Below are 17,136 nucleotides of genomic sequence, written 5' to 3'. Positions count from 1 at the left end.
GGCGGTGGATTCCAGTTCTCCGGGTTTTGTGGCTCCCTGTGCTGAATCTGGGAATCTCTAGGAAAGGAAAGGGCGAGGGAGGGGGAAACCAGGTGCTGCAGGTAGGGGGGAAGGGGCGGGGTTCCGGCCCTGCACCTTGCCATTAAATGCCTTGCTGGCCCCATTTGCTGGGGGCTTTCGGACTTAGGCCGCCTGAAGAAAGTTTCAGGCTGCGAACAGTGTCCTCGGCTGCTTCGGGCCCACGGGAGGATCTGTCTTTTGCGAATCTCCATATACTCCTGAGCTCACACACAGCTGGAGGCTCCCACTGCAAGCAGCTCAGCTCTCTGCTCCGTGCATCACGAGCTTTGAGCCGGGCCTCTGGTCAGAGTCGGGGGTGGCAAGCGTGGCTTTCAGTTCCAGCCCAGGTTTCACTTCTGGGGATAACTAGTCAGCAATCTGGTGTGTGTATGTGAGATGGACGTTAGGGATGCTTTGCCAGAGGCCCCCAGCTGACATTTCGCACCCAAGGAGAAGGAGCTTAAGGCGCAGAGCTCAATTGCAAAAGTTTCCCATCTACAGAGCTCTAGAAGGGTCGGACCACTTTGTAATCATGCCCGTCTCCACACTTGCATGGGGGTCGAATGAATGAAGGTAGTTCCTGGCATTTCACTCTTCCGAACCCCAGTCGTTTTGTAGCTCCTGCACTTAACGCTGACATTAGTATAAAGGAGGTGTCCAACGAATGTCTGAATGAATGAAAAGGGCTGGGAATCCAGAGTGAGCGGGAAGCCACATGGAAAACACCCACTTGAGGAGGTGTTTCGTCTAGGCCTGTGAAACGCGGCACATTTTCCCAGGACCCCTCCTCCCTACTCCTCGGCCCCGCCTCCTGACCCTTCCATTCCCTGTCCCTGTAGTAATCCCCTCCGGTTTTCCTCAGTCTCCACGTACGTCCCTGAGGGCGCGTCCCAAAACCCGGATAACCGGAGCGCTCCCCATGGACCACACGGAGGGCTCGCTTGCGGAGGAGCCGCCTGCGCATGCTCCATCGCTTGGGTAGGTTTCCAAGGAAGGCAGAGAGCAGGATCCCCTACTCCGCGGGCGGCGCGAGGCGTCTGGCTCTTCGCTGCGGCTGCGAGGGGAAAAGGAGCGCGGGGGCTGGGTGGAATCGAGGAGTGAGGAAAAAGGGAAGGGGCGGGGGAGAGGGACCTGGGAAGGCGTCAGGGGGAATCTCGCGAGGGTTGGAGTTTTGGCGAGAGTTTGTGGAAGATGGCGCCTGTTGTGACAGGGTAAGTCTGGGGGAACCGAGCGCTGGGAACCGGGAAAGTTGCAGGCGTCTGGCAGCCCGTGGAGGGCGGCGGGTTAGGGGGCTGCGGCGCGCCTGGCCTCCGGTGGCCGCGGCGGTGGCGTCGCGTGCGCCGAGCGCGGCGGCGTGTGGCTGTGCGCTGCCCGCTCTGCGCCGCCGTGGCTCGGGCTCCGGCGCGTGAGGGCGGGCGGCGGCGGCAGCGGCGGCGAGGCCGGGGGTGCGGGCGTGAGTGCCGCCGGGCGCGTGGAGCCCGCGGGCGGCGGTGCTGGGGGCGCGCGGCGGGCACGGCGCCCGCGGGCCCTGCCTCTGGGCCCCGAGCAGCTTTGTTCCTCGCGGCGGTCGTCGCCGCCTCGCCCCGCCGGTGCCCCCGGCCCCGGGCGCTTTGTCTTTCCGCGCTGTCCCCCCGCGACTCTCTACCCCCGGCCCTTTGTTTCGCTGCCTTGGGCGCTTTGTCCGACCCGCCGCGCCCCGCATCGCTTCTCCATCTCTTTCCCTCCGCTGTCCTTCCTCCCGTGCCCCTTTGTTGTGTTCCTCTCTTCTTGGTGGCCCAGTGACCTGCCACAGCCCAGGCACCAGATTCCTGTTTTTATTTTTCTTTGTCTTTCTCTTGTGTCTCCCCTCTCACCTTTCTCTTTGGTCCTTGATCACCCCCAGAGGCTTTGTCTCCCTCCTATAGTGGCTTATTCTCTCAGTATCCCCCTTTCCCTCCCGTCTTGGTTTGATTTATCCGCTGCCCACCGTGTGTCTGCTGAACTGTCTGTCTCAGCCCCGGCGGCTCCATCTGGTGCTTCTAAGTGCGGACAGACTCTAGGGCTTGTTGTTTTGTGAGACTGAAGGATGCTTGGGGATACTTAGTTTCCTCCACGGCCCCCTCCTCTCCTCCGCACCCCTTTCTCTCGGGATTATATGTGACTCCAGTTTTCATTGCCATCTCTTTGGGTCCGTGGTGATTTTGCTTGGAAACAGTAGCCCTGGAAAAGGATCTAGTCTCTTGATGGTTACTGCCCCCCACCCCCGGTGCTTCAGACTGCGTAGGCCAAGGGCAGCTGTCGTGGCTTTGCATCTGGGTTACCTGTGGCTGGGTGGCAGGGTATTGCAGAACGATTAGAAGTGGGCGAAAGGTGTTGTTTTTTCCTCTTTCCTATTGATGTTTGAGAATCGTTTCTGATTCCCATAATGGATGTTCATTTGGTGTGTGAATAGGAATTGAGTGAATTTCAGTGTTAAAACCTTGGGAATGTTGGGGTGGACGATTTGAACATTTTCTAGAATCTAGTTGTACAGTTTATTTTACCACTAACTCCTGCTTCATAAGGAGAGTTATCCTGCTTGGGAACTTGATATCAATATCAATGATTTGCTTTTTCTTAACCTTAAGAGTTTACAATTTACAATCATTGTCATTTGCAATTAGTGTTTACAGTTTGTGGTTTTTGTATCTTTAGATGTATGTCATCTCTTCTGTCCCATCATTAGTATCAAACACTGAAGAGTGCAGTTTCTGGTTGATGAATACTGCTTTTAGAATCTTTGTGGAATATATTAATTACATACAGTCAATAGACATAGAAGTAATAGCCTTAAGTGAGGTTATCTTAAAGGTAATTCCTAAGGTTAAAGGAGTATTAAATTGTTCTCAGCTCTTATTGTTAATACAGTAATGTTAAAAACTTGGGGTATATCTGTGGGGGTGAGGTGTATTGTAAATTAATGGCCTGAATTATTCTTGGGCTAGGAATAAAAATTAATTAGATTTACCAGGATTATTATACTGAATGTATTTTTCAGGAATTTGTTTTTTTCTGTTAGTTGATCACTACTTTTAGAAGTTACATTACTGGTAAAATCTTTCGGAATGTCATTTCATTTATACACTGAAGTTCCACACAAAGTGTTCCTGATAGAGGATATACAGGATCTGCTAAAAGGAAATCTTGGCACATTGGAAAGCTTTTTTTGTTTGTTAAGACAGTGATTAGAATTAATAGGTTGAATTCTATTAAAAGGAAAGCCAGGCTTTCATGATCAATACCTGAGATTTTTGTGAAAATTTGCAATCTGAGTTTGTTAATGATTTTTGCCAATAACTTGTCTCCCCTACTTGTTCTTGTATAATCTTTCAAAGGTAAAATCATGAGCATACTTGGTTCTAAGTAAAGTGTAAATACTGTGTAATAATAGAAAGTATTTTGCTCTGATTTGTGCATCTAAGAATGATTATGCAGATATAATAAAGTCACTTCTACAGTTTGAGTTGCATAGTTCCTAAATAATGTTAAGACTATGTCATGACCAAATAAAACAGTGCCTTTAATTTATGTCAAACAGCAGCATATATGGAAATATATAGGATAAGTTGGTTGGGAAACTTTTATTACGAATATTGATTATTAAAACTTTGAATTTATAACCCATGAATATTACAGTGGAACTGCAGGGAGTATATCTTTAGAAGATAATATCAGAGGCTCACTTGCAGTATTTTCAGATCTGTTCTAATATGTGTTTCTAGGCATTAGATTTTTAAAAGTTTATTAAAAAGTTACCTCTTGCCTTATACAAACACATTTCTACCATTGTCTTCTAAATGAGTAAGATTAAAAATATTGTTTTTTGGGGGGAAGCCACTCTTGCCAGATGTAATGATTAAGTAATCTTCGGAACGTTGGATGAGTAAAGCATTTAGAAAAGATGGCTTTATTTGAAAGTTCTTATGAATCTTAATTCTGGTGTTCAGTCATTTTTTGAAATAAGACTTAAGACTTGGATTTAAGGCATTATTTTGCATTTTGCTTCCTCCTAATACTAAAATTCATGTTATTTCAACTAGGGGCAGTATTTTCTCATGGATTGAATAAAAGTTGTTATTTTTGGCATCTGGCTTTGTGATTATTTCCAAGTTATTTTACTTCCCCTGGGCCAGTTTCCTAACTCTGTAGTAAATGGGAATTGTAAAAATTTGCCACATCTGCACAGGATTGCTGTGCCTTAAGATATACAGAGAGCATCCTTGGATAAAAGGTGTGGTTATGGTCTAGGAATTGTTTCTGAGGTAAGCTAATGTGAAATAGGTCATATTTTATAGGAAATCAAGTAGGAGGTTATGAACTAAGTTCTTGGCAAGTTACATCCATGATAGTGGAATTTAAAAAAAAAACAAAATATGTACTTTAGTTTGGGTAATGAAACAGATCCCCCCCCCCCCCAATAAACTTAGGGAGAGGGACAAGGAAAACAAATTACAGGGTGGTATTTGTGTGTTTTGTAAGGGACGAAAGATAAAACTCAAATGTTTGATAAAACTCAGATGTAATAATACATTGTAAAATTATGGGATGCCTGTCTTCTATTGATTTGTTTACTGCATGTAGTAATATTTTTAAAAGTTAGCACAAAAGGTTTTCACAGGACTCACAACCAAGCCTGTTAATAGTTCTGACAAATTTTGTATGTGTCTTAGTACATTTAATGCTTTGTCACTTGTTCTCAACAATATTTCCTAATCACCTGGACTATAATTTCAGACTTGATACTTAGTTATAGGAAAGTGATGTGTGGGGTACACTGTAGATGTTTACTGAGTGAATGAAGCCTAATGCTTCTCTATTCCTGGTGGGGGATATCAGTTGTCATGTAGTTCCTCAAGCCAGGATTTTGGTTTCCTATCTCATTAAATCTTTGCTGGTAACCACTTTGTTTTTTCTCCAAAAAAATCTCTTGAATCTGTGTCCTTTGTCCTCACTACCGTATTTCATGTTCTTGTCATTTCTCACCTGGATTACCACAGGTGTATTGACAAGCCTCTTTCTGCTTCTAGATACACACCCTTTTTCCATCTTCCATATGACTGCAAGGCAGTGTTTCTGTAGAATGAATCTGATCACTCCACTTGTTAGTTTAAAAACCTTTCAATGGCTCCCCCTAGCAGCCTTCATTTAAAAGAGGCAACAAAGTGAAGAGTTATGCACTTACATAGAATTTAATCTGCTCAGATTTCATTTGTCCCTGTCTCTTCAAACTTCAGTAGCATTGTCAAGTTAACCTATCCTTACCTCTTTCATCAATTGCAGGATAATTATTCCTAACTCAAAGTGTTGTTGTGAAGATTAAATGAGATAATGCATGAAAACATTTAGAATTCCTGGCACACAGTAAGTGCATATAAAAATGTTTTCTGTCATGGCTTTTTGGTTCCCCAGTATGTATTTCGTTAGCATCTTCTTCAGCTAAATTGTTTGCCTGTTTCTCTTTCTTTGTATTCAGTGTATTTAAGAATTTGGAGTTCCCCATTTAGGCCCAGCAGTTTAATGCATAAAGATATATCCAAAGTACTGGTCTTTTGTAGGTTATTGTTTAAGACTAAGATCATGATATTCTGTCCAGAATCAGCAGGCTAGGTATTATGTTCCTGCTGTGTCTTATTAAAGGACTGGTTTGATTCTTTTGGAAATGCGTTATTAAATTGTAATTATCACATTGAAATGCTATTCATTACTGGTGGTATATACCATTTTTTCCCCTTAATCATTTATGTATTCTTAGAAGAGTGCTAGCACTTAATAGAACCTCAAAGAAAATATTTTTTGAACAAAGAACTCAGTACTTTGAAACCTTGATGCAACATAATTATTATGTAGGCAGAATTTGAGATATGTCTACTTATAGATATATTTTTGATTTTGTTTATGTAAAGGAACAATTGCTGAAATACCTGGAGGTATTATTTTCAGCCTCAGGTATCATTGCACCTGTGAAAGTTATAGTAAGGCTCTTGGGGGAAAAAGTACTTTTTAGATTATTAGAAAATACTACATTATATTGTTTGTACAAAATAGGCACACTTGAATTTCACATTTTGTTTCTTATGTGGTTGGCTGTCAGATATTTCTCAAAAGATTTCATTTTTTTAAAGTGTTTTAAGTACTTCTTAGATGCATAAACCTTAGGGCACCATAGACAGCTTTTTTGGAGATCCATGTCATAGAATCACATAAGAAGTTTATGATCTAGAGGAAAACTCAGGTCTTGTGGACAGGTTGCATTTATCTACCAGGCACATTGTGACTGTTAAATCAGGTAAAGTACACACAGTTAAAATTAGAAAAGTCAAATAAAACAGTGTAGATGTGATTTGTAAATCGTAAAGCATTCCATACAGATGTCTTAATTATCATAGCAGTTTCTTCTGGTACCCTTTCACGGGCATGGTTCAAGATGGACTTTTTATACTGCAACCTGTGGTTTGTGGGTCATGTTTTAGGAAGGCAGCAGTGTATTTAGTGCAGAGGACCGCAACCTTGGAAATATGTGCTTTGGCATTTTGAACAGACATATTTGGTAAATTATTGCTTTACCACAGATGTTGTCATTGAGTCACCCCCAACTTTTTGGGGTCTACTTCTTACTGTTCTGTTCTCTGCTTGAACAGCCATAAAAATGTAGGAATGTTGAATGCCCAGCTGCTACCATCTCTCAGACACTTACCCTGACCACAGTTCTGGAGGCCTCTTAGACCTGGCACAGCCTCATGGTGTTGCTTATGCCTCATTAGTCCTGCTTCTGCTTCAGGGACTGAAATGATATCCCAGTGCACTTCTCCAACATATCAAACTTACTGCGGGGTGTGGGGGAGAGGCGTAGATCAGAGGCAGTGTAAGTGGTGGGAATTACCTGTGTGTATAAATATTTGTGTAAGTTTGTTGTGTTGACTCAGTGCATGGAGATAAGCATGACAACTTTTCAGTCAGATTGGTGAGGTTCATAGCGGTCTTGGAAATATTTACACTATCTCAACTTTGCACATACACACACACAAAGGATAGAGAACTGCTTTTTTGGCATTCTAAGTTGCAAAAGCCTTGTAATGAAAGTGCCACACCTGATGGAAAGGAGGTGAAGTACATTGGAAAATCAAATTGACTGTTGCTTTTTAATTCTCCCCAAGTTTCTTTTTTGTATTGAAATGTTAACTTGGTTGTAGAACTAATGTATGCTGTTAATTAGATGATAATTATAAGTAAATAAGAATAGTTTCTTGTAAATACTTTATATAACCAGGAAAAGTGTTTATCGTTCTGTAAAACTTTTTTATAAATGTGTTATAGAAGGTCAGTATTGTCTTATGAAATATAGAACCAATGTGTAGGGTTTTTTTTATAATGAACAATTTATGTTTGGATATAATCTGATACACTGTAGAACACATACTATAGAACATATTAGGTTTAGGCAAGTTTGCAGCATTGGAACAAAGGTATTTGTTCCTTTCTTTGTGTGGAAAACTGCAAACCTATTAAGATCTTTCCTTATTTTGCAAGCATACCTTTTCAAATAATATTTTTGGTTTGAGTGTGAGAAAATTTTTATAATTCTGTACAAAGCTCCTAATTACACCAACTGGAGTAAGCAAAAACGTTGAGATTGTCCCAACATTCAAGGAAATGAGTATGACCATGCATTAGTGGCATATATAATAATATATAATAAATACAAGAAATAAAATATATAATAAATATATTGTATATATATATATATATATATATATATATATATTAGAGTCTTAGTAGGTATAAAACACTGCTATGTGCTGATCCTATACAGATGACTAAGAAGTGCTTTGAAGCGTATGACTTAGTGGAACTGGAAAGTGTTTGGAGGTCTTTTGGAGGACCTTGAATGGTAAGCTAAGTATTTGAGTGTCAATCAGGGATGCAGAGGATAGGGGTAGAACATTGAATGTTTTAGATGAGGTGACTTGGATTAAATGGTATGAAATGGATTGAAATTAATGAATACTACAAGAGAAACATGGTCTGATCTTGATGGTAGACCTAGGGATGGAAAGGCAAAACAGCTCTTTTTGAGGCAGCAGAGTATAGGGATATAGGGAATTTTGGAATCAGTGTACTGTCACCCACATAGTACTTACTATCTGTGGCTATAAGCAAATCAGTTAATCTGTGTCTTTTCTCTTGTCTAAGAATATGGAAAAAATGCTTCTTTGTATTGATGCTAGGATTAAATAAGTAAAGCAATATAAAATTCCTAGCTCAGTTTAGGAGTAGTAGGTGCTCAATAAGTGGATTCTCTTTTCCTTTTGTGAAGTGTGGAATTGAAAAGAAAAAAAAAAAGGAGGGGGATGCAGCAGGGAAGATAGGAAAGAAACCTCTGAGTAATTGAAAAATGGGTGATGCAGTAATTAGAAACGGAAAAGTCTGAGTGAGGTAAACAGGTTTAAGAGAACCCAGTTCAGGTTATTAATAAATATTGGATACTTACTTTTGCATACCTCTGCTGTAACACCTAACATTGTTCTGCTGTTTATAAATTTGTCTATACTGGTTATCTACCTGTCTCTCTATTTAATCTCTCAGTGAACTCCAAAAGGATAGGAGCAATGTTTTACTTGCATACTTGTGGAGAAATTACTATCTGCCAGAATGCTACTTGAAGGATAAATGAATGTGACCTGAATGAATTTAGTAATGTATGACACTTACCACTAGGTGGCACTTAGTCTAAGTGATAAGGCTGACATTCAGCGTAGATTTTTTTTTTTCTACTTTAGAAACTGACACCTCATTATGGTCACCCTTCTGCCTCTTGTGGACTATACTTTTGAAGGGAGTGTGAAATATACACCAGATAGAAAACTCCCATCTATTGAAAGACAGAGAAGTGTCACTGTGTTAGAATATGTTCTGTAGAAAGAAGCTGAAAGGAAGTTCAGTGAAATTTACAAGTTGACCAAATTCTTCATCTCTGAATGTGCTTGAAGCGAAGCCTGGTGGTTGGATTTTAGGTGGTGTCGTTTGTTGGTAAGACTTGTGGATTGCTTTAAAGGAGGAGACTGAGAATTGGTTTCTTAGGTGAAAGATTATCAAGTTTGGTCTGTACTGATACTGGGGTATGATTCTGTACTCCCCATTCCCCTGCTCTTTGTTCTCTTTATTTATATTCTGTGTGTTGTAGAATAACATGTAGATGGTAACTACCTCCTGTGTGACACATTATATAGATTATTAAATCCATTAGATTCAGGAAATTTCAGAGCTGGGAAAAGCCTTATTAATCATATATTCTAAAAATTTAAATATAGGCAAAGGCAGGCTAGTCATTTACAGTTGGTTAATGGTGGAGACACATTCAATGACTGAGCTTGCTCCTTGTGTTTTGGCAGGGGGCAGGAGCCATATGCTGGTCTTTTGCTCTTGTCTATTTATACCACTTGGTACCTTTTAATGTTTGTGCACTTATCCCCTCCCAAATCCCCTTTCCCTACGTATGCATGGACCAAGAATGCAAATCCTTCAGCTCCTTAGCATGAATTGGGAGAGTGCTACTGCTATTGTTGTTTCATAAATGTTCAGCTTGGGGGTTACCTGTTCTTTCTCTTTAACTTTCTTCCTGTTGATGCTGCTTATGATCTTCGTCCTTTGTTTTTAACTTGTCAGGGTGGCCTCTTTAGGAACATAATTGCCCTCACTGCAGATCTTACACACCTTCTCACCTACTCTGCTTTAGTTGCACCTCCTCAGGAACCAGCGAGGTGCAGCAACTTACTCTTGCCTCACACTAGTCTTTGCCTCTCCCGTCTCTTTTAGATTCTGTCACCTGCACTAATTATAGTTGGCTGTTTCCAGAGCCTCGTGAGGAAAAGATAGGCTATTGCAAAGGAAGAGAGGACACAACTTGAAATTTTATACTGCAAGATGGACTGGTTTATGAACTTGATGAACTTGCAGTGATTTTTTCCAATGTATACACAAAGACAATATTAACTTCCATGACTACAGAGTTCTTTAAATTTGTTGCATCTGTCATCCATGCTTATACATATGTCAAGGAAATGAATGAAATCCTTTTCGGGCCATCCAAAGGTGGCAGTTATATTATTTAGTAATTCATGGCTTATAATAGTGTGTGGCATTAAATGGCTAATTTTGAGTTAGTTGGAGTTACTGATTCACTATTGTAAATTAAAAAAAAAAAGAAAAAAAAAAACTTGGATGGATACCTGTAGCTTTCAAAGGTTATTTCATGATTATTGGTAAGTGAGCCATTCTTTGTCCTGGTCTTTCCTCCACTATATTTAATGTGATATGTATACTTTGCCCACAGGATTATTTATATCATTTACTTAAATCTGTAGTAGATTAGTAGTTGATTAGTTATAACTCCTGGAAATTGTCAGTTAATGAGTTAAGTATTTTTTAAATTACATTAGAATTTAAACATAGATTTATATGGTAGCTGGAAAGTTGTTTTTTTTTTTTTTTCCCCATAGTTATTTCAGGCAAGTAACTATCTTGATATGGACATTTTTCTTTTGCCTGTCTGCCTACCTTGATTGAATCCAGGGACCTCAATGATGTGGACATTTCTTTTCTTTTTTCTTTTTTCGGGATTGAACCCAGGGCCTCGGGAGCGACCATTTTTCTTTTCTTTCTTATCTCTTCCTTCCTTCCCTCCCTCCTTTCCATCCACCAAATGCAGGACCTTGCATATACTAGGTGAGTATACTACTACTGAGCTGCTCCCCAGCCTCAGAAATTTTTCATAAGGACTTTTTGTTTCATCTGTATATACGCATCTTGATTATTTTTTCTAATTAGAAATATGTTTATTGTAACAAATTAAATTATTTAAATATATAAAGTGAACCACTGTAATCCTATAGCAAGAATAACTGCTGTTAAGAATTGGGAGTATATTCCTCAATTTTTTTTTAATGGAAATGCTAACATATTTTATGTTAAAAAATCAAAATACTAGTAAACAGTGTTAAGGGGATCAGAAAACTGACATTTTGTTGAATATATACTGAATTCTCTACAACATTTTGAAGGAGGTGGTACCTCCTTATATAGAAGTCTGGAGGTTGGGTATTTAGTAACTTAACTTGAATCTATACAGCTTTACTTCTGCCTTTGCCTTCCATTCCCTACCCTGTACTGATAGGGCTTGTACTTTTCTTCTTTCTGGAGCACTTCCAAGTTAATTACTGAGTGGCGAAACAGTTCCAGATATAAGTGTGGTAGAAGTTTTTAAGGAAAGGAAGATTATAGTCTTTTCTAATAGATTACTTTAAAAGTAAATTATGTTTTCTAGAAGTGCAAAGTTACATTTGATTAGACTAGTCTTTGAACTCAAAAGATTCTCCGAAGTAACATTACTTATCTTTTAGTATTTTTTGAGACACTGGGGTCTTACTACTATGCTGCTCAGTCTGGTCTTGAACTCCTGGGCTCAAGTGATCCTTCTGTGTTAGCTTCCTGAGTAGCTGGGACTGTAGTTACATACCAAACTTCTATTTAACTTTAAAGATAATATTGTTAGACACTCCAGTGATATTGTGTTATTGTTAATTTTCCTTTTCTGCTTCATATTTTCATTTTTGGTGTCCTTTCTAAAGCTATGCCTTTTCTGCCTACAGATCAGTGTTTAGAGCTTTGAATTATTTTGGGGAAAAGTTACTTAATTGTATCATAACTTAAATTTTTTTCTTTAGTAAAATGAAGAGCTACCTTAGAGTTCTTGTGAGGACCAAATGTACCTTATGCAAAAGGGCTACTGGACTAAGCCTGGTGTGTGAGAATTGCTAAATGTTCATTTCTTTTCTTACCTCCCATTCAAGCTACTGCCCTGTCCTGTCTTTGCAACTTAACTTGATCTCATTTTTATATTCCCTTGTGTTAAATGTCAAAATCTGGTTTTTACCCCAGGCCATCAATAAATGACATCCTTTCACCAGATCCTAAAATCCTAATTTTACTCTTCAGCCTATTTCATTTTTGTGCATCCTTTGTTTTTATTGACCACAATGTCTATCTTCTTGATTAACAAGCACCATCCTTACTGCTTGTACGTTGACTTTTCTTTGCTGCTTTACTTCTCCCTTGTTAAATACTAAAGTTTGTAAAATTTTGTCTTCCTCTCCTTGTTATTGTTTTATTCATTCTTTTTACTCTATGTCTATATCACTAGCTCTGATATTTAGATCCACATTTCCCTCCCTCCCTATAAGTTACCCAGGCTGCCTTTGAACTTGGAATCTGACTGCCTTAGCCTCCCCAGTAGTTGAATTACTGGTATATGCCACTGCATCCAGCTTTTTAGGTCCAAATTTCTAAAATTACTGGTTGTTCTGTATGCTCACCATACAGAACAATGTTCTTTCCCTAAGCAACGTGTTCTTTTCACCACATACATCCATTATGCCTTCAATTCTGCAGACTTGATACCTGTTGACAGTGCTATTGTTCATCTAGCTGCCACAGGTAAATATTAACTTAAGTACCTTCCTTATTTCCTCCAGTCTCATTTTCTTTTACTTTGTTGACCACATCTTTCTTCTTCTTCCAGATAACTTTTATTGGATATTCTGGGCCCTTCTCTGCTTGCTTATTGCTACTGCCTTATTCTTTAGTCCCACTTTGTCTTGTAGTTGGACTATTTATCACAGCCTCATAAATCCTCTGCCACCCCATTACTTTCTTTCAGCTATGACACTTGGTGTTTGTCTCATCTGTTAGTATTTTGGGGTTTGTGTCCCCCCTACATAATAATATAAATATTTTGTAAAAGAGTAAACAGTAGTTGTAGAGCAAGGAGGGGTGCCTCCTTGCTTCTTCGTACATCGTGTTCATTGGGTTGATGTGTAATCTTCTTCCAGACTTCTATAGAATGTACTTCACATGCAGATGTCATCTTTTTTTTTCTTCTCGTTCTCCCATCAGTCCTTCCTTACATAAATTGGAGTGTATTAATTAAAGAACATATTCTTCTGTTTCCTTGGGTCTTTAAATAGCATTTCCTCTGTGACTGTAGGTATCAGTAGGTATGGCTCCCTATTTTTCTTAATGGCTGTTTTGAAAGTGTTTCTAACTCATACTTTTTATATTGCTGCCCCATATACATCCATGCATCTGTGAAAATGTCAAAACTCCAGTTATTTTTAAATAGAAATTTTACATCAGTTTATTGCCCATTTTCATTTTCCTTATAAATTTATACTTTATTCATATTTTTTCTATTGAAATGCACCTTATTTTGTGTAAAGAACTTTTTGTTTTCCACATATTACTTTATGCCAAGTCTTGATATTAAAAACCTTATTTTCTCTTAGTTTTTCACTTAATTTTGTTTTTGTCACATAGAAGTTTTAAATTTTTATAGTCAAATTTGTTGTTTTCCTTTGATCTTGTGTTTTATATTTCTCACCATAAGCTTATGAAAGCATTTATATGTATGTTTAATTATACATGTTCTTTTACAATTTAAAAACAATTTATCCCTTTAACCCTTTTGGGAGTTTTTGTTTGTTTTGGTGGGTATTACATAATATAGGTGCTAACCTTACCTTTTCCGAATGAATAACCAAAGTATACAGCATTTCTGGACCAGGATCATCTGGGACTTGTTAGAAATGCAAATTCTTGAGACTGTACCTTAAGTGGATGGTTGTCCAACAATCTCTGTGTTTCAGCACCTGCTGCATGCAATTCCAGTGCCTGCTGAAGTTTGCAAACCACTGTGAGAATTCTTAGGACAAGCCTGCTTGAATACTAGATCCTATCCTGTGCCTCTTAAAACATTGGACTAGCCTGCTAGCTTCTTTTTGTTGTCTCAGTTTTTACCTTTCTACTGAAGCATTCTTCACAGTGTACACACATGCTGTTTCTTGTTTGAGCACCACAGTCTCCTCTAGTTCCCTATTTCTTTGGTCCCCTTTACAACCATGCTCCTCTGAAGAGTTCTTTGTATCTCCAGTTACTCTCATGCCATTCTTCTTAAACTATACTAGCCAGTCGTTTGTCTCCACCATTCCAAAAACATACTCCTATCATGGTTACCAATTCGCTCCATACAACTGGATGTTGTGTAGTGGTCGGCTTTTGTTTTTGATTTTTTTTTTTTTTTTTTTTTTACACAGATGTTATCTGACTTGACTTACTTGATCAGCAGCACTTGACATTTTGGATTACTCCCTTCTTGTTCAGACATTTTCTTCACAGACTTCTAGGATACCACTTTGTGGTTTTCCTCTTATCTCATTAGTGCCTCATTCTCCGTATTCTTTCTAGTGCTTTCTCATGTCACATTTAAACTTTGGAGCATCCTAGAGTTTAGCTCTTGTTTTTAACATTACTCTGCTACCAATGCAGATCTCATCTTCTGCTTACTACTCTGCTCCAGTCCAAGCACATGCTCTTCCTTTGCCTGGAATATTGTTCTCCCACCTATATTCAGGAATCTGTCCCTCTAGATCTTTCTCTGATATGGTCTCTATGATATGATCACGTGGCTCTGCTTTTTATCCCAAGTTCTATGTTCTTGCTTTATTTTTCCAATTTTGCATGTATCAACTCCAACTTGGTTTGTTGTTTTTTAAATTAACTTTTTATCCCCCATTAGATTATAGTACTTGGTATGCACAAGGTAGTCTAATAAGCATTTGTTGAATAAATGAATGAAGTATTCTAAAGTCCTTTTTGAGTTCTCTGTTCTTTTCCTCCTGATTTGGAATGCAACTTTTACTACGATGTGTTATAATGGTCTTAACGGACTCTGGTGTGAATTCAGATTTATCTAATATGTTTTCAGTGTATTTCTGTTATCCAAATATAGTTTCAGTAGCTCAGAGATCCTTTCTTGCACTTAGACCTTGGTGTAGTCTGGTGAGGAAGTTAGTATTGTGCTGTTTTACAGAAACATAGCCAAGTTCACCTGCCAGCTGGTGGAAGAATCAAACCCATATCTCTGGTTTTCAATTTTATTGCCATTTTGTAGTATGAATATCTTGTATTGATAAGTAATTTAGTATGTGATGTTGCTACTGGGTATCAATCCCCTTCTTGTTCCCTCTCCTGTGTATGGTTAACTCTTAGTCACTGTACTCATGATTGGCTGTACTCACTAAGCAGAGAAATTTCTCCCTTAGTCCAGGCAGAGAATAAATATGAGACAGGAGGGTAAAATTGAACAGGGAATTGGTTTATGTGGAACTTTTTTTTCTTGTCTGCATTTCAGTATGATTTTGGAAGAAAGATTTGTGGAAAGAACACAGTTTGGTGACTGTGAAACACATCTATTGTCTACTAGTTTAGTGATTCTCTCTGTTTTGGTTTTTTTCCAGCACAAATGATATCTCTGGCATGCAGGGAACTTTGAAAATGATTCTAGCACCATGTAAATGAAAGGTGTTACTGTGAAGAATGATTCAAGTTTCTTATGGTTTGGTAGTCTAGGTACCATGAATTCTTTTTTTGTTATACTGGGTTACTTTTAATTTTGTTTTGTGTAAAACTTGTATAAATGTCATTTTTAAATCTTTGCTGTCAAAATTTGTTGTTTTTCTAAGAGAGCAGCTGTGGATGTGGCTTAAAAACTGATGAGTATTTACAATGATGAGCCTTTATGGAGCAATGAAAGACTGCTTACAAATTGTAGCCATGGTTGGAATGAATTCTGTGTTTATTTCTGAATCCCTATGGGTGAATGTTTTTTGAAGGGGGGTGAATTAGTGTGGTACAGTCTGTGTTTTTATTCTAGTAATCTTTGCTTTTGCTCGTTCCCTCTTTTAACTTTGAAGGAATTTGGAATATTTTTGCATGACAGTTTGATTTTTTTTCTCCAAACGCATTGTTTGGATAAGTGTGAAGATAAATTGTAAATTTAAGATGTTTTATGGACATGATATCTGACATCAAATTGTTCCTGCTCAACTCCTGTGTGTAATAGCATTGTGGATGACACTTTGCCTCCATCTACTGTGTAAAACTATAGATATTGGATGGTTTGAAGCTAAGTATTCTCTGTTTGATATGTTTAGTTCATATGTTTGAATAGCTGTGGCCATAGTGCCTGCACCCACTTTTATTTAAGAAGAAAGTGCTTTCAAGGTGGGCACAGTGTGAATGCCTGTAATCCCAGCGGCTCAGGAGACTGAAGCAGGAGGATGGCAAGTTTAAAGCCAGCCTCAGCAGCTTAGCGAGACACTATCTCAAAATTTAAAAAAAAATAATAATAATAATATGGACTGAGGATGTAGCTCAGTGGTTCCACCTCTGGTTTCAATCCCTGTTCCCCCTTCCCCAAAAAAGTAGGTTTAATGTATTATTGAGACAAGTAGTAACTGCAATTATTTAAAGTTATTTTACTCTGAGGTACTAAAAATAACACCTGGAGTTGAGCTACGAAAACTAAGGAAGATGTGATATTTTCTATCAAAATATTTTTGACGTTTCTATATTTTATATCTTAAATTTGTGATTTGTAATGTATATTTATTTTACAATTTTATATTAAAATGTTTAAAAGATTTCAAAAGAATCCTACAAAATGTTTATTTAAAAAATAAAATTTAAGGACCGGAGTTGTGGCTCAGTGGTAGAACGTTTGCCTGGCAAATGTGAGTTCCTGGATTCAGTGCTCAGCACCACATTATAAATAAATAAAATAAAAAATCCATTGACAACTAAAAAATATATATTAAAATTTTTTTTAAAAAAGGGTAGGGTGGCAACAGATGAAAAAATGAGGATTCCCTAATCAAAAGAAAAGAAAAGAAAAAATAACCAAGAAAATGGAACTAAGTATTTAAGATTATGGTCAATATATCTGAAGATCTTAGACTATATATATTGGCACATATGTTCACTATTTTTATATATTCAAATCATCATAATAAATTTACTTTCTTTGGAAAGTCAATGTTTAACTTACTTCCTGATCATAAAATGTTGAGTACTGAAGATGTTAAAAAAAGAATACAGGTTGAATGTACAGGCTAAAGTTAATTGCTACTGTATTTATTTTCCACTGTATTGGGGATGGAATCCAGGGTC

The 17,136-nt window shown here is 38.5% G+C and overlaps 1 protein-coding gene across 6 annotated transcripts in view; it reads left to right on the top strand.

Annotated features, from left to right (window-relative positions):
- RBPJ (recombination signal binding protein for immunoglobulin kappa J region) overlaps window positions 1-17,136 on the top strand; it is a 213,068-nt gene that overhangs the window by 119,985 nt on the left and 75,947 nt on the right. For 2 of the 6 annotated variants that reach the window (XM_079154558.1, XM_079154560.1), the window contains exon 1: window positions 941-1,038. The exons of 2 other annotated variants lie outside the window; for them this stretch is intronic. In XM_079154558.1, coding sequence (XP_079010684.1) covers window positions 980-1,038 — 59 coding nt within the window. In that variant the 5' untranslated portion in view covers window positions 941-979. Of the gene's footprint in view, window positions 1-940; window positions 1,039-1,153; window positions 1,272-17,136 lie in introns of those variants that run through there. 2 more of the 6 variants (XM_079154555.1, XM_079154556.1) reach the window with 2 other exon arrangements.

Source organism: Sciurus vulgaris, assembly GCF_902686455.1.
Source record: "Sciurus vulgaris genome assembly, chromosome: 9".
Taxonomy (NCBI): Eukaryota; Metazoa; Chordata; class Mammalia; order Rodentia; family Sciuridae; genus Sciurus; species Sciurus vulgaris.
This window is presented reverse-complemented; position numbering and strand designations above follow the sequence as displayed.